This window comes from Sylvia atricapilla, chromosome 9, assembly GCF_009819655.1.
Source record: "Sylvia atricapilla isolate bSylAtr1 chromosome 9, bSylAtr1.pri, whole genome shotgun sequence".
NCBI lineage: Eukaryota > Metazoa > Chordata > Aves > Passeriformes > Sylviidae > Sylvia > Sylvia atricapilla.
This window is the reverse complement of record NC_089148.1, coordinates 5,329,571-5,353,254: the sequence shown is the minus strand read 5'-3', so window position 1 is coordinate 5,353,254 and position 23,684 is coordinate 5,329,571. Positions and strand designations below refer to the sequence as shown.

General features: G+C 45.6%; 1 protein-coding gene across 1 annotated transcript in view; it reads left to right on the top strand.

Annotated features, from left to right (window-relative positions):
* The first annotated feature begins 1,644 nt into the window (after positions 1–1,644).
* The window catches only part of NIBAN1 (niban apoptosis regulator 1), a 56,875-nt gene continuing 34,835 nt past the window's right edge, over positions 1,645–23,684 (top strand). The window contains exon 1 of the mRNA XM_066324674.1: positions 1,645–1,739. Coding sequence (XP_066180771.1) covers positions 1,685–1,739 — 55 coding nt within the window. The 5' untranslated portion in view covers positions 1,645–1,684. The remainder of the gene's footprint in view (positions 1,740–23,684) is intronic.

The following is a 23,684-nucleotide window of genomic DNA, read 5'->3' as shown; positions in this document are numbered from 1 at the left end:
GTGAACTCTGTGAAAGCAATTTCACAGTGAGTGGCAGATGTGTACAAGCTGAATGAGAAGTATTTAATGGTAAAATGTGTAACTTCCAATCACTGTGAACCTCCAGCGTGTCAGCAAAATCCATATTCATTGCAACTCATCAACTCCATACAAAACATATGAGGCACAATAAGGGATGGCACCCTGCCCATGGCCAGTCAACTGGATTAATGTTATTAAAGCAGAAAAAAAGGAAGGAAATACTTTAGAAAGTCACATCTGGGTATGATGTAAAATTATTATTCAGGGGCAGGAGGATCCAGATACCTGTTCCATACTGTCTTACATTGCTGTGCTGAGGATCTGCAGACTCTTGCAGTTGCCTGCTTGAGGAAGTTGTTTCAATCACTAGCCAATATTTACTGAAGTGATATTTATTTTAGTGTCTCTTCTGTAGGTTTGTTGTTCATCCTGGAATCGTACAGCAGCAATTTGCAATATTCCTGGGAAGAGTGGGACAATACAGCCCTGCAGACTGAGCCATAAATCACAGAATCACAGAAGGATGGAATGGGTTGGGTTGGAAGGGACCTTAAAGTCATCCCATTCCACCTCCTGCCATGGGCAGGGACACCTTCCACTGTCCCAGGGTGCTCCAAGCCCTGTCCAGCCTGGCCTTGGACACTTCCAGGGATCCAGGGGCAGCCACAGCTGCTCTGGGCACCCTGTGCCAGGGGCTTTATGACAGAATCGTGCAATCATCGAGGCTGGAACAGACCTCTAAAATCCTCGAGTTCAAACGTCACCTGAGCGCTGCCACTGTCGCTCCTAAACCACCGCACACATGGCCCAGCGCCAGACGCAGCTGCCTCTCGGACACCTCCAGGAGAGCTATTTTGCTCGTGTTTAACTGTGCTTTTACCGTGGCACGGTCTTCATCGCGGCCTCTGCGGAAACTCCGGAGGCTCTAACTGTGTCTCCGAGGGGATGTGGACTTTGCGGCGACGAGTGACAGTGGGGCAGAGCAGAGGCACAAAGAGCGGCCGGGACCGGCGTGCCGGGGGCCCAGAGCCTCCGCCGGCCGTGAGGCACCCGCGGGGTCTGGGGAGTGCCGGCCGTGTCCCTGAGGAGCCCCTGAGGAGTCCCGGGGAGCCTCTGCCCCGGTCCCTGAGGAGTGCCGGGGAGCTCCTGCCCGGTCCCTGAGGAGTCCTCGGCGGGACCATGCCCGGCCCCTGGCGGGTCCCTGAGGAATCCCTTGCCGGTCCCTGAGGAGTGCCGGCCGTGTCCCTGAGGAGCCCCTGCCCAGCCCCTGAGGAGTCGCGGGGAGCCCCTGCCCGGTCCCCGAGGAATCCCTGCCCGGTCCCTGCCCTGTCCCTGAGGAGTCCCCGGCGGGTCCCCGGTGGGGCGGGGCCGGGCCGGGCCCGGGGGCGGCGCCTGCGAAGGAAGCGGCGGCAGCGGACCGGGCTCGGCGGGAGCGGACCGGGCTCGGCGGGATCGGTCCGGGCTCGGCGGCAGCGGTCCGGGCTCGGCGGCAGCGGTCCGGGCTCGGCGGCAGCGGTCCGGGCTCGGCGGGAGCGGTCCGGGCTCGGCGGGAGCGGTCCGGGCTCGGCGGGAGCGGTCCGGGCTCGGCGGCAGCGGTCCGGGCTCGGCGGCAGCGGTCCGGGCTCGGCGGGAGAGCGGTGCTGCCTCAGCTCCGCACCGAGCCATGGGCGCCTCTGCCTCCGCGGCGCTGGACGACAGCAAGTGCGCCTACATCCGAGGTACGGGGCTGGGGAGCGCCGGCAGCGCCCCGGGTACCGCGGGGCTCCGGAAAGCCGCCGGCAGCGCCCCGGGTACCGCGGGGCTCCGGAAAGCCGCCGGCAGCGCCCCGGGTGCCGCGGGGCTCCGGAAAGCCGCCGGCAGCGCCCCGGGTGCCGCGGCGCTCCGGAAAGCCGCCGGCAGCGCCCCGGGTACCGCGGGGCTCCGGAAAGCCGCCGGCAGCGCCCCGGGTACCGCGGGGCTCCGGAAAGCCGCCGGCAGCGCCCCGGGAGCCCCGCGCATCCCGGGCAGCGCTCGGCGGCCGGCGGGACAGCGCGGGTTGAGCCGATTTCTCAGCGTCCCGTGGAGTTCGGAGCGCTTTCTGGAGGGCGATGCTTTAGAGGTTTCCAGTCAGGGAGTTATAAGTAGACGGTGAAAGCTGAGCGAGTGTGCAGCGCTGCGGCTCGGTGTGCCCGGGTGACACATCCCGGGCTCCAAACCCGGCACATTCCCAGGCACCGGGAGCCTTCCGTTGAATCCTGCCAGCCACACCTGGGCTGATGCCCTGCCGAGCCCCTTGGAGGCAGGGGCAGCGCTGCTAGGTGGGGAGCGAGGTAAAGAAGGTGGGTACCTTACCCAGGCTCACTGTGTAAGGGCAGTTCTTTATCCCGGTAGAATATTAGGAGAGAGCGCAAACAAACAAACAAACAAAAAAAGAGGCTTTAAATCATGTACATTGCAATTAAACTATGAAGGAAGAGAGTGTAATTCTGGGGTTTAGGGTGTCTTTTTGTTACTTGAATAGTTCAGTATGAAACAGAGCTTACTCTTACCTGTGATGCTTATCACTCAGACAGCAGGTAGAGTATTTGCAAAGCAAATTTTAAGGCTGAAGATTTACAAGTGGGATAAAAGCTTGCATGAGAAAAGGAAGCCCAGTTCTAGCACTTGATGTATGATGCATGCAGAGCCTGTGAGAGCCCTGTCTCTTGTGGGCTGGGAGATCAAACTCTGTGCTGAGGATTTGGGCTGGAGGGTGATTCCTGGGTGGTGCCCACAGCCCGGATTGTCCTTGGATTTCTTTGCTTTGGGATTTTTTTGTGGTGCAGAGGGAGTGCAAACACAGAGCCGTTTCTCTGTCAGGACTCCTTTGAAATCACAGCGTGTCTTTCAAGGGATTCCCTTATTGGGAAGGATGTCCAGTCATTAAATGGCTTTTACCCAAAAAGCAGTCAGCAGAGCTGCAGTGTTCTATCAATACTGTCAGTTTTTCCTGCCTCACTGAGGGTGGTTTCAAGTCCAGTCAGAGCCATGAGGGTGCAGCTCCCACGGATTTCTGTTTTTCTTTACGTTCATCCCCACGGTGCCACCAAAATTGCATTTTCACAGTTCAGCATTCCAAGTTTCTGCTCCCTGAGTCGTGAGCACCTGAAAAGGTTGATGTTTAGTTACTAAAAAGAAAAAAAAAAATTAGGAAATTCAGGGAGTTTATTAGTTTAGGGGAAATCATGCAGGTCCTTGCCCTTGACATCATCTAGAATTGGAACTGGGGCTAATGCTGAAAGGTTGGGAAATCCCTGTGTGTAAAATAGGGCTGGCTGTGTGTGTCTGAGACTTGCCTGCAGCTCACAGGGAAGGTACCTTGGCCATGCTGAGAGCTCTGCAGCACTCCAGACACAGCTCTTGTTTGCCCATCACATCTTTACACAGGCAAGAGCCAGTGGGAAGTCATTGTGGAAGAAGGAATTAAAATCCTGTGCTCAACCCCTGGCTCATATCTGCTGTTTGTGCTGTGAGGATCCCCCACTCGAAGCTCCTGCTTGGGAAAATCATCAATGAGGCACTTTATACAGAGGCTGCCTGTGAATTAGCACTTTGGAGGAGGAAAAGGAATTGTGAAGAGCATCTTAAATGGAAACAGAGTGCAATTGAGCCAGCTCACCAAACCTATTGCTGATGTTAGGCTGGAATCTGCCAGAGTCAGGCTTTGCCTGTCTGTCTTACACCCCTGGGTGTGATTTATTTGCAGAGGAGCTCTGTGGTGAGCTCCCCTCATTCCAAGAGGGACCGTGTGGAAGCCCTGAGTCTGTAGCTTGAATAAGCAGTATGTTTTTTAGCTGGCTTCTTGAAGCTTAGGTGGGTTTTTCTAGTGGGATGTCAGCTTTTGGGGTTCTTTTCCTCCACAGGTGATGCAGGGGTGTCCTCAGTAAAAAGGAAAGGGAAAGATTTGGTTTTTGTCAGCAGAATTGTCAGTCCATAGGTGCTGGAATGGGAGAGCACTGGTGAGGGAGGGAGATGGGGAGACAGGAAGCCAAAGGAGCCAGCAACACTTTCCAAATTGTATGCATTCTGGGATGCTCCCTCTTACTGGCTCAAATACCAGTAGCCTCAAGACAGGAAATCCTGAGTATTACTTCAAGTGAGAACTTGTGTAGTTCATAGTTGTTTTCATGGTGGTGTAATTTAATTTCTTTTTACCATAACGATAACTTAATTTGTCTGAAATTAAATGGATTGTAAAGCCTTGTAGTTTACTTAGACAGCATTTAAGCTAAAGCAAAATGTAATGAATGGAAATGAGGGGCTGAGCGTTAAAGGTGATGTCTGACCTGTGCAGGGCAGTAGTTGGACTTGATGATTCTTGTGGGTCTGTTCCAGCTCTGGATATTCCACAATTCCATGTTACATCTTCTGCATCAACCCAGGTACAGTTCTACAGGTTTTCTGACTTCTGAAAGTCTGTCTGCTCACATGGTTTGTGGGATGAGAGGAGAACCAAATGAGGACAAGAATTACGTGAGATGTAAAATTATGTTGAAAATATGCAAACCCAGTCAAACAGGTGCCTCTATAACCCCTCAAGAACCTGCCCTGAGCACAGGCACCCCCAGGGAGCTGCTTTGCTGTCTGTGGGTTCCTGTTGGTGAATGAGGGTGAGCCTTGTCAGACCAGCTGGAGAAATGAATCCCAGAGAAAACCAGGAAAGCATCCCACGCAGCATCTCAGTTACTGAATGTGAAGCCTGGAATTTCCACCTAAAACTGCTCCCAGCTTCCATGCTCTTAGGGAAAATGTGGTAGGACTGAACCAGCCAACTCACAGAGCCGTGTGTGGTTGTACACTGGGCAATACTTGGGCAATATCACAACCTGAAAGTCAGCAAATGTCATTATTGACCTGGTAATGTGCATCCCCTGCCACAAACAATGCCTAAGAAGATAACAGACGATGCCAATGTGTGATTTTCCACATGGTCTTCACAGGGAAATTGAGGCTTTGTTTGAAACTGCAAGGGCAGGGATCTTGTGAAGTTTGAATCAACTACCTAAACACTTAGTTGGGGATGAAAATGCTTTGCAAAACAATTTTTACACTCAGAAAATCTCTGTTCATATTTATATCTCATGAAGTTGCATTTTGCAAGCCGTTGCAACATCTTTGTCCACTAGAAATTAATGAAAATTTCTCATTGCTGGGGGCTGAAATCGTGAATAAAATGCCAAAACTTGATATTCCTTACTCCTACCTGAAGGAAATTAATGTCATAGTGAAGTAATAGAAAAATGAGTCAGCAAGGACTCCTGTGAGCAGTGGGGACAGTTTGTGTCCTCTGGGAGAAGGTGTGTGGGGATTATTTAGGGGGAAGTGGGAGAAAGCCAGACCACATGCACTGCAATACAACTAGTCTGGAAACCTTAGAGTTTCAAAGGTGTCTTCTTGTGCTGTGCAGCACAAGCCTGTTTTTCTAACCAGTTCTTTGGAAACCCACATTTTTCCACCTATTTCAATCCATAGGATATTTTAAATACACACACACTGTAAGCAGTAAAATGATTTAAAGCCCTCCAAAATGAAAAGAAAATTTTACAGTAATTCCTCTAGTTTTTGGACTGGGGCCTTGAAAAAGACGACTTGTGGCAGAGATAATCCTACTTTGTGGGGTTTTAGTGGGACTGCATGGGGATTATTCAGGATGTGAATGAAATGGAGTTTAAAATATGGCAGTAATAATTAGGAGACTGAGAGTTGGTCATGTGAAAAGCTTTTATTAAAAAAATTTGTGCTCTCAGTTTGATGAGGCATGGGCTGAACTTATGATGGGAGTTGTTTGTTGGGTGAATTGTCTAATGATGCTTAAGGAGTGCTACACCCAAGAGGGAGTGGTCCAGGGCGGTGGTGGGGAGCTACGGGCTCGGGGTGCAATCATGAAATTCAGGAATCAGCTGAAAGTGAAAGGACATCCCACTAAAGCAGCTCAGTGGTACGTCCTGAGAGATTGTGCCAGAGGTATCATCATTCCTGAAAGAAAAGTGTTGCTTAGTGTCCCTGCTGGCAGACGGGAAACCATCGAGGATGAGGATCTTACAGCAGGCAAAGATGGAAATGCCCTTAAAGTCTTGATGATTTTCCATTTCTGCAATCTCAGCAGCTGAAGTAGTAGGTGACCAAGCTCTGGTCTGTCGCATATCATGTGTCAGGACTAATCTTTCTTAGCTTGCAGAAGTGGAAAGATGTCAAGCACCTAACACCAGTAATTTCAACAGGTGCATCACCAAAACAGTTCAGCATATGAAAAACTGAACTTCTCTGAAAGGTTGTTTTTTCTTAAAGATACTTGGTATGCTTGACCATATCCTGGCTTCCCATTTCTATAAACAGACATCTGTCCAGAGGATGAGGCTTTGTAGTTATTTGCTTTGGATTTGATTGTTTAAATGCAGTTTCTTCCTTTCCTTCTTCTCCATCTCTTTCTTCCCCCAGGCAGGTGGGATCCCCCAGCGCAGGGCACAGTGCCTGTGACCCTGCATCACCCAGGATGCCCCTTGTGGATTTCCTCATTGTTTAGGAAGTTTTTCCAGACAGACCTTCCAGATGTTGTTCTTTTGAGGTGACAGTGAAAGCTATTACTTAATGTCTGTTCGAAACTTCTTTCTAGCCATTTGTGTTACTTAGGAATTTCAGTGTGGTGTTAATTAAGTCAGGATTTTGCACAATGATCACACGCTGTAGGTGTGTTCCTACAAGATGTAGCACACTTGAAAAAGCAGAGACACTCCTATTCTGGCCCATTTTAGAGGCTGAAGGGGAGCCTGCTTCACTCTTTTCTTGAAAAACAAGATAGGAAATGGGTCATTAGCTTTCTAGGAAACCAGCTGAATAAATTCCAGCGGTGGTACAGGGATGAGTCCCACCGACTCGGAAGGGCAGAACCCAAGTGCCTGATACAGCTCTGGAGTGAAAGTCTCAGTCAGTGTGCACAGAGCTGGCAGGAGGAGTGCTGCAGGATGGAAGAATGACTTGGAATTAATTGTGGAAAAGCTGGCCTTTTTTTGGACGGGCACTCAGACTGGATGTTGGATTTTCTGCTTTAAACTGTCACTTATCCTTCTGGTTTTAATTTGTTGTGTGACTGCAAATACAGCAGGGTTCTGTACAAGTCTTGCTGCACTCCCTGCCTTTGCTTCCAGCCTGTTCCAAGCTGGGTTGTTCCATTTTCCAGAAATTCTCTCTTCCATTATCTGTAGGTAAGCGTGGCTGTGGCATCATACAGAGCAGGACGCCCCTGAAAGTGTCCAAGGCCAGGTTGCCCAGGACCTGGAGCAACTCCCTGGTCTAGTGGAAGGTGTCCCTGCTTCTGGCAGAATGAGATGGGCTTAAAGGTCATTCCAAGCAAATTCTACAAGTGTGGGCTCTCTCTGGACTTAACAGTATCTAGTCTGTAGCTCTTGGAAGCTGCTTTTCCTTTTCATCTGGTGAGGTTTGTGGTAAAAGCTGATTTGATTTATCTGCAACTCCCAAAATCTAAGGAAGAGACAGAATAATATTTTCATTCAGAAGCATGTATTAAATCCAGAATGCATCATAGTACCATTTAGTCCAATCCAAATAGGGATAAATACCCGTGCAATGGAGAAGTGAAGTAAAGCTCACAGGAAATTCAGATTTCAATAAGCATTTAAGATTCTATTATATGCACATTTCAACATTTCCAAGTTCTTGAAGACTGTAAGAAATGAGATTTTTAAAGGAAAATCCTTTTGGCTTAGCTTGTTTTCTGAGAAGTTTTAGTGCTCAGAGAGATTGTTGCTTTTGGAGGCAGTAGCAGATTTTCATCCCATAGTTTTGATAAATGGGACCTGCCTGTGCTGGAAAGGAGAGGAAGCGTCTCTTTGGGTTTTATGGCTTTTAATGTAAGGGGCCAGGTGCTTTTTCTTACCTTCTGACTGAGTGCAAGCAAAAGGCATCCAGGGATGTGATTGATGAAAAAGGTATTTGCCACCCAAGTGACCAGAATTTATTGTCCTTGGTAACTTTCAGATTCAGCTTTGGGAGACTAAGGCAGGATATACCTTCTCTGTTCCATTTCCATTGCTCAAATAGCCCATTATTAACTTCTCTCAAAAGCTCCACAAGCAATTTTGGAAGTTTACAGCCACGTTATCTTGCAACAGGCATGGTCGAGATTTCCCTAATCCAAGCAGGAGGTGAAATTTTTCAATTTTCCTTTGTTAGTTTGTCAGCAGAAGTATTGTCTGTGACCACACCCTATTTACCTTCAGTTTGTGGCCTGAGGTTTTCCTAAACCCAGAAATCCCAGTTACCCAATTTGTGTCCCAGAGCTGCGTTAGGCTCCGTGCCTGCTCAGCAGGATCATCTCAAGCCCCTACATGAAAGCAACCCACATACGAGAACTAAACCCACATACAACTCTAAAGGTGATGTGCTGCATCACTGGGTCTGAAAAACGAAAGATGGCTTTTCTCTGGTCTTTTTTTTTTGGGTAGTGTGAGGGAAGGGAAACCACAGGGTTGTAGGGGGAGGCACAAGGTATTTTTCATGCTTTTCTTGTCACTGTAGAAGGAACTACATACAGTGTTGAATTAGGCACAGGGATCAGTGGAAAGAATGTTTCAATAGAAAAAGTGAGAAACAGGCTCATCCTTGCCCCAAATCTGTAATTGAGAGACACACTGTAAGTGTGCTGTGCCTTTGTACTCGATGTTTTATCTTGAATACTGGAAGTTCTTAAATTAGTGCAGCCTGGCCACAAATTGTCAGACAGTCTTTGCATCTGATAAACATTTTATTGGTATGAAAGGGAGAAAAAGCGAGCTCTGAGATGATGAAAGCAGCTTTGTTGGTGGTGCCTTTGGGCAGTGGCAGCTGCAGAGCCAATGTCTAGGTGGGGAAGGATGATATTCATGAGGAATGTGCTTTTAAAATACAGCTTTTTCCTTTGCATGGAATAACCACACTGTTCTCTTCACACTTAGAGAACAATTAAAAGTTGTTTCAAGTTTTTCGACATACTTGCAAGCATTTTAGTTGCTTTTGCAGTCAAAGGACAGTGATGAAACAAGGCCAACTCTTACATCAAAGCAAGATTAAAGCTTGTGCAAATGGCTCAAACTTCTGAGAAGAAAGGGTTCATCTGCCTGGGTCTCCTAAAATCTTTGTCCTTTGTCTTTGTAGTAGTCTTATATATATATATATATAAAATAAAAAGTTCGCTGCTGGTTCTACACTGAAGGTTATTTTGGTATGGATAACCTAAGATTTTAGTGACTTTGTTTCTCTAAGTATTTAGTTAAGTGTTATATCTTGAATTCATAAGCCTTTAATTTTCATCCTTCTGTGACATTTGTTTAATAGGTCTGACCAAGTCTTTGCTCTTACGCTTTGGCTAGTACTGAAGCTTTAAGCCAAAATATTTAGATCATTGTAGTACTACCAAAGTTGTTATGTAGTTACTGCATCTTTTTTATTGCATGTTTTTTAACTCCCTTTTTTATTGCATGTTTTTTAAAGCTAGGGAGTTGTCTTAGCTGCAGTGCAGGAAGCAGAAAACAAAAGCGAGGCTGACTCTTGGGCTCTTGTGAATACATGAGTAAGAGGTTAAAAGCAGAATACTTTTCTTAAAGTATGTAGATATTTTTGGTACGGTTGAAATTCATTTAGGAAACGAGTGAGATCGGGAGTAGAGTAGTTATTTTCCAAGTAAGTATTTTAAGCCGAAATGAGCGATTCAGGTGCCCTCTTGGGTGCTGTTTGTGATGAGGTTGGCTCCAAGCCTGTCGCTGTGCCATGCCCCACACCCTTGGTTCCTGCGGAGTGGGCAGTGCCAGGGATGGCACCACGTTAACGTTTTGTGCACTCCCTGTGGGTGCCCCCAGCCCAGTGTCTCCCGGGTGGGGTTTGGGGTGTGAGGCACCCCTAGGAGAGGAGGCACCGCTGCAGCTGTGGGAGCTCGGCGCTGGGTGGGTGCTGCTGCAGGAGCCTGGCCACACTCTGGGGGCTCAGAGGGACCTGGGCTGTGCCACCCTTGGGTGGGAGCAGCGTCTGCTGCTGTAGGGCTGCCTCAAGCCAAGCTGCTCCAGGGCTGTCACAGCAGCAGCCACGGGCTGCAGCAGCTCCACTCCTCCGTGGAAAAGAGAAGGAGGGTTTTGGCTTGCTGCCCACTCTCTGTGCCTTCCCAGGAGCAAGCCATGATCTGTCCTCCAGGCGGAATTCTGCTTTGGAGCTTTTTGCAAAGTGGATGTGTCAGCTGATCTCCAGGCTGGGCTTTTTACATGTCACTGCTTAAAGACTGAGCGTGGAGCATCCTCCCGTTAGCGGTTTGTGCCGAGAAAAGCTGCCCACAGCAGTGCCTGGCAGTTCGTGGGCTCTCCCCGACACCACCAGCACCACTGATGCCTTTTCAAACCACACGGAGCTTGTAGGGAGATTTCTGGTGATGCTGTAAGACAGTCTGTTCATAGCTCCCCAAAATGCTGGTGTTTTCCCAGGTTCATTCTGTAGTGCTTCTAGGGTCAGGGCATGTTTTGGATGTGGTTCCCATGCACTGCAGCAGGTAACCTGCAGAAAAGGTCATTTACACCCAATTCCATGTGAGCTGTTGTATGAGGGGTGTGTTGGTCCTCAAAAGGAGCATAGCACAGGCATCATAAGGTAATGCTTGTTCCTGGTTCTTTACTGGGTAAGCAAAGCTTAAGCAGAGGTGCAGGGAACTGAAGACACAGGACCAGATTGTGGTAGGATCTGAAGAAGCCTGTGCCAAGCCTTGAAGCAGGGACAGCCCCTGCAGCAGCTCCAGCTGCACCCTGCAGATGGATCCCAGCTGGCAGTCAGTGACTGACACACATGATGGGGACCCAGCTGGACCCTTAAGCACCCAGGACCATGGAGTCGTAGAATCATGGAATGGTTTCAGTGGGAAGGGAATTAATTTAAAGCTCATCCAGTGCCACCCTCTGCCATGGACAGGGACACCTCCCACTAGCCCAGGGTGCTCCAAACCCTGTCCAGCCTGGCCTGGGACACTTTCAGGGATCCAGGGGTAGCCACAGCTTCTCTGGGCACCCTGTGCCAGGGATTCCTACCATCACAAGGAAGAATTTCTTCCAAATATCCCCTCTAACCCTGTCCTCTGGCAGTTTAAAATCACTCCTTGTTCTGTCACTATCTGCCCTGTCCTTCATTTTTACAAGCCCCCCTAAAGTTCTGAAAAGGCTTCAGCAAGGTCTCCCTGAAGCCTTCTCTTCTCCAGGCTGAACAATCCCAGCTCTCACAGCCTGTCACTAAATGTTTTCACATCCAACCTTAGAAAAAAATACCTACAGCTTCTGTATGTCATGAAACCATCTGGGGTTTCCCCTGGAGGTGTATGTTCCACGTGAAGGGAGCTGCAGGTTTTGCAGGGCTCAGAGGCCACCTCTGGCCATGCACGCCAGATCCCTGCTCGTTTCCTGGGATAGCCCATTTACTACTAATTTTAGGTTCGTTGTGCTTGGGACCTCAGCTAAAAAAAATTACCCTCATGTGCTGTATCTGGAAATGTGCTGCCTGCCAGGGAGTTTCTCCTTGCTCTTTTCAGAGGTACACGGGCTTTGATGCTTCAAATTTACAGAGGATGCCAGCACCATCCCACCACTCAGTATCCATCTCACTCAGCCTCTTTCATCTCCTGTCTCAGGAAGGCATTTCTAAAGCTTTACGTGATATTTCCCTTCCTCTGCATGAAACCACAGTTGCTGTTTGTCCTGTGATTCTTTGCAGGGCATTGTTGTGACGTTGATAACTAGAGACACCAGTCTTGGAGCAGGATTTGGGATGTTAAATACCTTGGGGGAACATTGTCTGAAGACCAGCTTGCTTTTACTGAGCATGATACAGAGGATGTTTATGTATTTTCACTTGATAGTCCGATATTGCAGTGGTCACATTAGAGGAAAGGCAAAGATTTAATGGCAGGGTCTGTGCAAAAGAAAGAACAAAAAGGCTTTTTTTGCTCTTTAAAGATACTCTGTAAAGTAATATCAGTGTAATTTAGTCTGCCAGACACTTTCCAGTGTTTGCAGTTGGAAAATGAGGCTTTGCCAGCCTTCTGCTGTCCAGACTGAAGTTTCCATGCTGAGCATCTGCCCCAAATTGCCATTTTGAGAAAACTACAGCTAAAATGCACGAGGGTTTTTTGTTTGTTGTTGGGGTGGGGTTTTGTTGTTGTTGTTTTGTGGTTTTTGTTTGTTTGGGGTTTTGGTTGGTTTGGTTTGGTTTGGTTTTTTTGGGTTTTGTTTTTCTGGGTTTTTTTGAGAGGGGTGTTTTGTGTGAATTAAGCTAAAGAAAACATCTTTTCCTCTGTTTGGATGTTGTTTTGAGCAGTTCAGGCATGGCCTGCAGGGTAGGCTTTGGGGGCTGTAGAGGTAGAATAAGGGACACTGGAGGTGAGTGGGGAAGGAGGTTTCCAGCCATGCCCATGTTCTCCTGCCAGACTAAACCCTTTTGTTTCCATGTTTGCCCTTTCAGCAGGCTACAAACCACCGTGGGCAAAGCAAACACAACTTTGAACCTCACAGGCTTAAATGTCAGTGGAAAAGCTGCATGGATCTGAAGGCCCAAACTCATTGCTGATGCTTGAAGGAGACCAGGGTGCAAAGGCTTATCTTCGGTGTGTTTCTCTACTGCTTCATTCAGTAGGAATCCCCAGATTCATTGCTTGGGTTTTTTTCTTTCCTTCTGAGATTTCCTGTACACCTGCCAAGCTACAAAGGGCTGTGCAGGCAGTGCTTAGCTGATCTTGCTGCTGTTTGATTTTATGCATGAAGAGTTATGGCTTGACAAATTGGGGCTTGACAGACTTGGTGCCGAATATTCTTGGTAACTGACGATTACGATGCTCTCCCCAAATTTCCAGACAGGTTCTTGCTGTGCTGAGGCACTCAGCACTTCTCTAAATTAGGAAAAGAAGGTGGCAGGAATCATGTATTAGCTTCTCCTGTAAGTGACACATTTCGTCCAGCTTCACATTCTGCAGTAGATATAGATCTGGTTCTCTAGAACCTGTTACCTGCTTTTAAATATAAATCAAGTTCCTGCTATTTCCAGCTCACTGTGCCACAAACTTTCAGAGCTCTGCAATGAATGGGACAGGTACCATATGAGTGTTTATATGATTAGAAGATGGTATTTTTGGTTAGAAGATGGTATTTTTGATTAGAAGATGGTATTTTTAGGTGTGATTGTAAAGGAATGTAACTTTGATTACTGCTGCTCATGCTCCATCTTTGTTCTGAGCCCAGGAAGTAGCAGCAGAACTACTGATAATGAAGAGTGTAGGTGGTTTGTGAGCATGGCTGAGGGAGAGCTGTCAAGGCTGCATCTGATGTGTCTGCAAGGAGGAGCCCCTAAATGCTCCAGATATCAGCTGAGCAAAGATGGTAGCTTTTATGATGCTTTTGGAGAAGAAAAAGTGAGTCATAAAATGGCTTGGATTGAAAAGGATCTTTAAAGCTCATCTCATTCCATCTACTGCCATGGGCAGGGACATTTTCCACTATTCCAGGTTGCTCCAAGCTCTGTCCAACCTGTCCTTGGAGACTTCCTCTGGAACAAAGCTGTCCTTTCAACAGGACAAGAGAAAATGGCCTCAAGCTCTGCCAGAGGAGGTTCAGATTTAACATCATGGAAAGGGTGGTCAGGCATTGCCAGGGGCTGCCTAAGAAGGTTTGGAACCTCCATCCCTGGAGGTGTCCAGGGAAGGCCTGGACATGGCACTCAGTGCTCTGGGCTGGTGACACTATGGGGATCAGGCACAGCTTGGACTCAGTGGTCTGGGAGGGTTTTCCAAGCAGAATGATTTTATGTTTCCACCAAACCCAAGGGAGGCAGTGGGGAGGAAGAGTGCCTAGAACAAAATTGAGGCTATATTTGGTGTGGTGCACCCCCAAGATCTGCAACAACAGAAGCTTCTGGGGAAGACTTTGGACACAGGGCTTGGTGGGTTCATGGTGATCCCTTAGGAGCTGTGGCCATGTAGTGGTGACATCCAAAGCTGAGGCAGCACTGGTTTTGTTTGAGGAAGAAGCTGAGTTCTGAGTGAATGAAGGAGGAAGGCCCCATCTGAACTCAGCACCAACTACCCTTACAACTGGAAAAAAACCACGAAGCAGCTCAGCCCATCCCATCCAGAATGAGGATGACTAAAGCTGATACCACACTGGCAGACATAAGAGTCACCAGCATAAACAAACGTCCCACACCGATGTGTTGCTATGAGTGTAAACTACATGGTAATTTTGAGCAAGAGCTTGTGGTTTGTTAGTTACTCATCTCTTGCTACATGGCTTTTGTGTGTCTTAAATACTCAGGCAGCAGGAAGTGTGGTCAACTGAAAAGTTGCTCTTTCCATAGCACTTGGCTTTGGCAGGTGTTACTTTTGTGATCATAACCCAAATTCAGGCTTGCCTTGGGGGTGCTCCTAAACCTGGATCTCACAGGGTGTTGGGCCTGAGCAGTGGAGGGAAGCACTGGCTGGGTTTGATCATTACCATCTGCAAAAGAGCTGCTTTTAAATAAAATCCAGCCTCTCTGACAGCTGAGTGTCTGGAGTTCTGCTGTTGGGCAGGATGAGGGGCTGCCCCGAAACGCAGGCTGAATTTGAGGATGCTGCACAGTGTTGGGTTTCTGTGGCCGTTGTGTTTGGTCGCCTTGGCTGAACCAGTGCCAGGGGTGTGACTGTGCACAGCCTTGGGAGGATGTGAGAGCTGCATTTCAGATGGGGCCCATCTCTCTATTCAGAGATTTAACTCTGTTTGGATGATGAGAATGGAGACATCTGTAAAAAGTAACAGTCCCCCTTCCTTCCAGAATAAGGCTATGAGTTTTCCAGCTGTTGGCTAAGACAGGTTTTCCTGTTGAAATAGCTTTTGGCTGAAGTAAGTCTAAAACAATATGGTTATAGTAACTGAAAATATTTCTTTGTCAATTCTAGTTGTAAATCCAAGTGGTTTGATTCATTGTTACTTCTTGTAGCAGCGGTTTGTTTCAGAAAACCTTATGGAATCTTCCAGTGAAGTGCCCGCTGCTGGTAAAATGCAGTTTTGCTTATATTCTGTGTGTTCTTTACCATATTGTGCGTGACTAATGTTTTTTTATCTTCCACAACACAATTCCAGCACACACTCTTACTTTCCTTCAGAAGTCCCATCGTCCTGAATAATGCAAAGACAAACCCATAACATTCATTCATGTGGTTGTTTGCAACCACAATAAAATGGATTGTGCCATATATTTGTCAGCTGATGCTATCCTATATTCATAAAATATGCTTGGGATCTTTTTTTTAGTTCTTCAGAGTTTACAGATGAGCTTATTAGGCATCATTCTGGGGTGAATAATGTTAATCAGAATATATGCAATATATATACAGTAGAAAAGCAAAGAAGAGTGTGTGTTTAAAAAATTAGTTGATCTCCAGAGCAGATTTGCAAAAAAAAGTGGATCTAATGCACTTAAGAGATTTCTATTTTCTTTTAAATACTTCTTTTAAAAAAACAAGCCATGTTTGCTGGCTCTGGTAAGTTTTACTTCTGTATCATGAGTGTGTCTTGACTACATTTGTGTATGTTCTTTCAATTTCAAGGTACAGTGTTTTACAAATCAGAGGAACCCTCAGAGATTAGGAGTTTAAAAAGCATGTCAGGCTATCTGCTCAGTCTGGAAGCCAGGGCTGCATGATCTCCTCTGACTTTGTTGGTGTTGCTCTGTACTGGGCATTCTTGAATGAGATAAGACCTCATGCTTTCGTTTTTCTCTCAGCAGGTTCTTCTTAAGCACGCCAAGGAGATATTTTTAATACACCCCGAAAAAAATTGTAATTTTTAGAATGTCATTTGGATTTAGAGCTTTGGTTTGGCTTCAGAGGTGGTGAGCACCCACCTGGCAACTGGTGGTTGGTACCAGCTGTTCTGGAAACAGGAGGAGCTGCCTCACACCAGTGGCAGCAAAAGTAATTTTGAAAAATGCCTTTGAATTTTCAATCTGTGTATCTTCATAGTGCCAGAGGTGCTTCTAAAAGGGGAAATAATTACAACAGAAGGACCTGACTTCATTTCTTGTTCACAAGGGGTTGTAAGAAGACTGTAATCTCCTGAACTGTGGATTCATGGCTGTTGGCTAAGGCACATGTCCCTCAGAGGGATCTGCCTGCAAGCAGAATTGGAAACCGGGATGTTAAATCTGAGGCCTGTGTTTTATTGTCCTGGCCTCAGCATTTCTGAGACTGGTGAAGAAAAAGTCCTGACTCCATTTAAGCCCAAACCTTTGGAGCCAGAAGGTTCAGCCTGACTGACTTTTTTATGAAGGTTTGGTGCACTTTGGCTGGTAAAGCTCAGAGTAGGGCAGAGACCATAAGATGCATTTTTTCAACACCTTCTCTGTGTTTTTTCACTGGAAATTACAAAACCCCCACGAATCGTATTGGTAGGATTTGTGAATACACTTTTCCAGAATTCCTGGCTTGTTCTTGTTCTGTTACACTTCTCACTGCTCTTGATTTTCCTTAATCCAAAGCCTGATTGTTTGTGTGAAGCTGCTGGGTTTATGCAAAACCTGTGGTGAAACAGTTGGTGAGACGGTTGGCTCAGAGATGCTTGAAAGGGCAAATAGAGAAACAGTGTCTCAGGGTGGTGAAAAGTTCTGCTGTGCTACTCAGCACACAGCCTGAGCAGCATCTCGTTGGAAGGGGTGATTGATTGCATAGCAAAGGTCTTTGGGAGTAGTAGCAAGAGGTAGAAAAATCTCTGAAAGATTGTTGTGGATTTAGGAGCCTCTTCGAGGGTGTTTTGAAGCCACACTGGATGCTGCTAAGTGAGAAAATATTTCATAAAAATTCAGGGCTCATCTTTAATCTCATCAGGCTGGTGAAGTCCCGTCAACCCAAATGAGGATAGAAAATGGGTTTATGTGGTTTTCCCTGTATTTATTTCTCAGAAAGCCACAGGCTGCCTTCAAGCCACCCTTGAAGAATGCAAATATGGCTTGAAATGTAGCTCTAGTGAGGAAACATGGGCAGCCTTTGGAGGAATTCAGGTTTGGATGAGACTCAAAATGAGCATTGTTAGACAGGGGCTCAATATGCTTGAAGTCACATTACTAGTGATTACTTCTGCATTCACAAAGTGAAAATGAGATCTGATATACATAAATTTGCCAAATAAAACCCTTATCTCACAGCTCTTGCACATTGCATTCTTAGGGCTGCTTTTTTCTTGATGCCATAAATAAAGCAATTTCCAAAACACAAGGTGATGAAGAATTCAAGTTTTGATGCAGACAAGTGAAACATACTCTTCTCCAGAAAGAGAGACTGTATCACCATGCACAGTGGCAGGAGCTCAGATTGGTTTGATGGGAAGAACTTCATGGAGACCTCTGATGGAAGAGCTGAGACTTACAAAACTGGAGCTCCATAACCAGTCACACAAAGACAAGAGAGATGAAAGCAAACTGTTAAATGCACTGACTTAAGCACTGCCACATAAACATAAACCCAAGCCTTGAATGTCTTCTGGTTGGTTATGTGCAGCCACAGGTCCTGGTTACAGGCAGGTCAGTTTGGTGTGTCTGTACAGGGAGGACCATGAAGAGTCACTGTGAACCAGCAGGAGAGCTCTCACCGACCTGTTTCCCAATAAATTCTCAGGAACAAATTTCCTCTTCTTAATACTAACCTGCCAGCTGCCTTTCTGAGCCCAGACCTCATGTGGTCCCACTGTACAAACACAGCAGAGGGAGAACGTGGTTTCGATTTGGGTTTTCTCCTTTCAAGTTATGTTGTCACAAGCCCTTTGGAACGTGAAAGATGAATGAAGAGGAAATGAGGCAACTTATCTCCTTTTTTTTTTTTTTTTTTTTTTTTTTTTTTTTTTTTTTTTTTTTCAAGAAGGAAGAAGCATTGAAACATTGGGGTGGAAGAGCTGAGCAGCCGAGGAGCCTCAAGCACAGGCTTAGTGAGAGGGACAATAGCTGAGTGGAGCTTCTTCCCAGGAAGTCCTCTTAGAAATGGAGAAAACAAACACCAGGGGAAACTGTTGTCCTCTCAGTGATGCTTTCATGACTGTTTGAGGAACTGATAGTGGTCCAGGAGGAAGAAGAATAATGCACAGCACTTGGCATGTCAGGTGGCTGGATGGAACCCCTCTGAGCTGATGAATAAAAGTGGATTTTGGTGAAACCAGCCCCATGGAGGAAACAAAGCAACTGGGACCTGCAGAGCTGTGTGTCACCAGCTTCCTGTCACAGCAAGTGACACTGTGCCTGTCTGGGAGCTGCAGTCAGACACTGGGTCGGGCTCTGGCCTTTCTCTGAGTTATGGTTAAAAATAGCAGCCTGAAAAAGAAAATAAATATTTTTGAATAGTGTGCCAGAACAAAGAAGCCTTAAACCCCCATATTTGCACAGGAGAGACTGTAAGAGGAGTGTTCCTTTGTGTGTGTCCTCTGTGGCATTGAATTCTTTCTGAACACAGTTTTTTGTTTTTCCTTAAATTCCCCTAACCTATGCCCTTTTCACCTGGGAGTATTTCTGCCTCTGGTGATGTGGGTTGCTGGCACTGGTTGATTTAGGAACAGCAAACCTGGGGAATGTAAAGGTAATCCTTCATCTTTGGTACTGCTGCAGCTGCAGAAAGTTAAGGCTTGTTTGGATTTTTACTTGACCTCTTTTCAGGATAAAATTTTGGGAATTATTCTCAATTTGGTAGCAGAAGATGTATTTTTATTAGTAAGGTCCCAGCTTTAATTTAGAAGGAATCAAAGGCATGAATTCTGCCAGGTAAGAAGCAATTAAAAGTTTAATGCGTCCTTTTAGCTTTGCCAAAGAAAAACCCCAAAATGTTTTGATCACTTTGTTTTGTTCTTTTACAGTGCTTTGGAAATACTGGGATCTTGGTCATGGCCTTGTTCAACTTTGAATGGGAGAAAAGAGGGCAAAGGAGGCCACTGGCAGGTGTCTCATGTTGAAAAGCCCCACACAGCCAGAGGGCCATCTCCCATCTTCTGTTTGTCTTTTCTCATTTATTTTGATTTCATTTGCCTCATTTTCTCTGCTTCTTGCCCTCGAATTGTCCCTGGACCATATTTAGTAGGGGCTTTTGGAGTGGTTTCATAAGGGAAGAGGCCAATTCTGTTCCTTTTGCACACATTTCACAGCTGGAAGAGAGCAAAAGGCTGTGACCTGTCCTGAAGTGGGACTTTGGGGCAGCAGCAGCTGCTGTGGGAGAGTCAGAGTAAAGTGTGAGTGAGAGAACCAGACCAGCATTGAGGAGTGAGAGGAGATGTGGTCATGGTCTCCCTTTCCAGCAGCATCACTGCCAGCCTTTCATGCCAACCTTTTCTTGAAGGAGCCTGGATCAGGGAGCTGATGCTCTGGTACCACTTCCCAGTGTTTCTGCACTAATTTGAATTATAAAGCTGATCTATTGCATCAAAGAGCTGTAGTTTCCTTTCCTCATCTGTAATAAGTACAGAAAAAACTGCATTACACAGGGTTGGGTGAGCAGCTTCATGTAATAATTATACACTTGTCTTTAAATTCTGCCTTAACTGATGCTTTTTAGCAGTCGTGTGAAGAAACCTTTCCCACAGGATGAGGTGCCAATGCTTCCTCCTGTCTCACCTGCAGGGCGAAAAGTCCAGTGAACAGTGTGGATTTCCTGAGGGACATTACCATCCATGGAGAGGTAGAGAAGGGTTTGTTTGTGAAGGGGGAGAGCTTCAGTTGCATGAGTACAGACCCTTTTAATGTTTGGCAGTATTCCTTGCAAAAGGAATGAATGCAATCCTTTTTAAAAGTCGATTTATTTCTACAGATTCAGCAAACCTTCTTACAGCTATTATGTTATTTTTCTGAACATGAGAACAGACTGCCAGGAGGAAGAGAGTTTGTCTGGTTTGTCTTAGCTAAGGCTCTGAAGGATTAAGCACAGTGGAGCATTTTTGTCTTGCAGGTTGTGTCACCCTTGAACAATTCCTGCTGTAGCATCTGTGCGGCCAACAAAGTCCATGTGACATCAGAAAGTGATCCCATTGTATCACCCTGCTGTGTAACAACAAAAGATATAGCAGATTAAGGAGATTTTATAAGCTTTGCAACAACAAAATATATGACAGCTTAAAGAGATTTTATAAGCTTCACCTGAACTTCTAAATTTTATAAAGTAAATTCTCCCATCCTTTGCCCAATGTTTTGCTGGGACAACACTTACATTTCCCTGCAGTCATATTCCTGTATTATAACATGAAACTAGTGAGAGCCTGAACAAATGACTAAATGTGCACTGAAAAGGAACAATATTTCCATTTTTGCTGTTCAAGCTCAAGGTAAAGTGGAGAGTCGGGTAAAAAAAATTAAAAATTCTTTGGAATGTGAATTGCATTTTACACACTCCTCTTCCTGCTCTAAAAGTTTTATTATAAACTTAATTTTATATATAAATATACACACACACACATTTTATATGTATATATAAATATTATATACATACACATGCATATATATATATACATATATATATATATATACACAAATTTTTGTCCTTTTTAAAAGAGAGGGAAGAGGAATAAAATTAATTATTGACTTTCACAAAGAGTTGGCTCTTTGTCCCCCTGAAAATGGCCTTTCACAGTTGCTGCCCTACAGAGGACCAAGGCAAGGAGGTGTTGGCACAAGCAAAGCAAAACAGGTGAAATTGGAAAATGGTCCCAACTGGCACAACTGTGACATGGGTATGGCCTTGGGCTTCAAAAATCTGAATGGTGCTTGTTGTTTGCCTTAAAAATCTGTGTATTTACCCAGGTGTTGCTGTGGGGTTCAAAATGGCAAGAAGGGGCTCTGGGGCTGAAATTATTTCCTGTGATAAAATCAAGTGGGGTGGTTGTGTTGTGAGGTCATTAAAGTAAATGTCCTTGCACCGAGACCTCTGTTTAGTTTAGAGATTAGTCTTGGTTTTATCCTTCTTCCATATAGGCTTAGCTGCAAATCCTTAGCATCATCATGGTATTTAGTCATTTTCAGTGTATACAGGAGCCAAAAGAGAAGGAAGCACCTTAGAATTGATGAGGAGAAAAGAAACTTCAATCTCATACTTCATTTCATGGGGTTTGTGTGTTTGTTGAAGAGAAACAGAATAAAATCCTGCCATGGATTATAATAATGGCCTTGTGCTACAGTGCTTAAGGAGTGATAACTTTGTGGGAAATACAGTACTCTGAGGGGTCCATCTGGGCTGGTGGTGAAAGGAATGGTGAGGGAATAAAGGGAATTTATGACTAAGGTAAGGAAAATTCAGCATAAATGAAGCCCCTCATGGAGAGATGTGTGTGTACTCACAGCTTTGGTCAATGTCATGTACTCCCTGGAGTAATTTTGTGATAGAGCCATGTAGTGTGGTATAATCTAGCAAAGTAATTAAGAGAAAGGAAATTAGTAAAAATATCTCCCAGATCTGTATGAGCATATACCAAACATTGCATGGAGATAATCTTTTGAAGGTGTGTGTGTCTGTATAAATATATATATTCAGAAAAAAGCTTCAACTAATGTAATGAAGATGGTTATTTCTGTTATCTGTGTCTTTTTGCTATCTTGTCTTGTGAATGGTTGGGCAGTGAGGTAACTGCCACTGAAAGGGAGGGAAGGGGGAATACATCATCCTGATTTAAAGCGTGATGCAGCATTGGCTTACATTTTTGGAATGCTGTTTAAATATTCCCAAGAAACACTTCTGTGTGACCTCCCATGACGTGTAACGTGGTGCTGAGATCTGGATTGGAGAAAGCTGCTCAAGACATGCCTGGTGTCTGCCCCACAAGTGGCTCTACTTGTGGCTCAGGGAGTTGGAAAAAAACCCCAAACTTGATAACCATTGGCCTTCACCAAATGTGTTTACCACAGATCATAGTTCAGTTTCATGTGACCTCCCAGGAATTAGATTGGGTTCATTCGGTTATTAAATCCCAGGTTCTTCTGGTGCTGTGAAGGAAGCTTATAAATAAAGTCTTGTCAGACCTTATTCTAGTTGAATCTGACCACGAGTAATTGTTTCTAGACAAAGTGTTGCCGCTCCTAACCCCATTACCAAGAAAGGGTAGATTTCAGTAGCCTTTGAGATAAGCTTATCTGACACAGTGTTAATCAAACCCTTGGCTTGTTTCAGCCTGATTAACTACAAGCACTGGCCTTTGTGTAATTCACGATTATTAGGATTTTTTAACCTGACAGAAGTGCAAAAGCAACTCGTGAAATCTTCCTTCTCCCATAAATAAGGAGAGCAGGGGAAGGGAAAGCTGGCTGCAGTCTCTGAGTTTGACCCAAGAGCCATTCTGTGTTTGTGCAGGATCTGTGCTCTGCTGTGCTTCATTTTTAATAATCAGATGAACTATGCCATAGTTAGATCACAAGCTACTCTGCACAAAACCAGCATTTTTTATAGAGTGCATGAGGTCTCACTCCCTCTGAATCTGAGATGCTCCCGAAGCTGCCTGGGAACAATATAAGTATGTAAACTAATGGAAATCTATGGGATAATTGTCCATCTCAGTATAAAATTCAGCCTCGTGTAGTGAAGCACTTGAGGAAGAGCAAATTATAGGGGTAAAATTGTTGAAAGGGCAACTGCAAGGTAGGAATGGAGCCCGTTATTTTTGGCACCTCTTTTGCCAGGGATCACGTCTAGATGAACTTACAAACGTGTTTATTTAGCTGGCTGTGAAACAAAAGCTTTGCTTTTGATGGAGCACAAATATCACACCCACAGTCTTATCTGCCAAACTTGCGAAAAAGTCTGATTTTTTCACAAGACAGCATCAGGTTTTTCCTATAGAGAAGATGGACTAAGCACCTGAGGAGTGCCATATGCTGAGACTTGAGGAGAGGCTGATTTGGGGTGAGATGGGTGTTACCCACTCCTCTACACTGAGTTTTGGGTGACTAACAAGGATTTGCCAGCATGGCAAACAGGTGATTTGAGGGTGTGTTCACACCACTGGAATTACAGAATTGTAAGTTTTTATTGAGAGCAGTCTCCATTAATATAAACCAAGGCTGGGATAAATAATTGGTTTCAGTATTTTACCAGGTGCAAACCACATATTCCTGCTTGGGAAAGAGAGGTGGCCCCACCAGAGCTGCTGGGTTTGGCTGAGTGCAAACAAACCTGTGAGAGGTGATCCAGCCAAATCAGAACCTGTGATTTGTGTCTGCCATCCCTTCTTGTCATAACAGGTATTAAGTCATGACTCAGAATAATTGAAATTCTATTTCTACAAATAAAGATCAAAAAGAGTTCTGCTTTCAACAACAAAGAGAGTAGTTTACATTGCCTTCCTAGATAAAGTCTGGGAGCACTTAAACACTTCCTGGGTGGCACTGTAAGTACTGCTCAAGGAAGGAGACTGTAGGAAAGAGGGAATCAGTTGTAAATCCCACTACACTGTAAATCCCACAGTATATCCCAGAGTACTCAAAGGTGGTGGGCACTGTCAGGATATGCCAAACAGAATCATTTTCACAGGTTTTCTGGTTACCAGATGCATTTAACAACTGATAATGAGCGATCTGAGGAAAAGCAGTTTTTATGGTGAGTGGCTGCTTCCTTCTCTTCCCATTGAGCATCCAGCCCGTTTCAGAGCTGC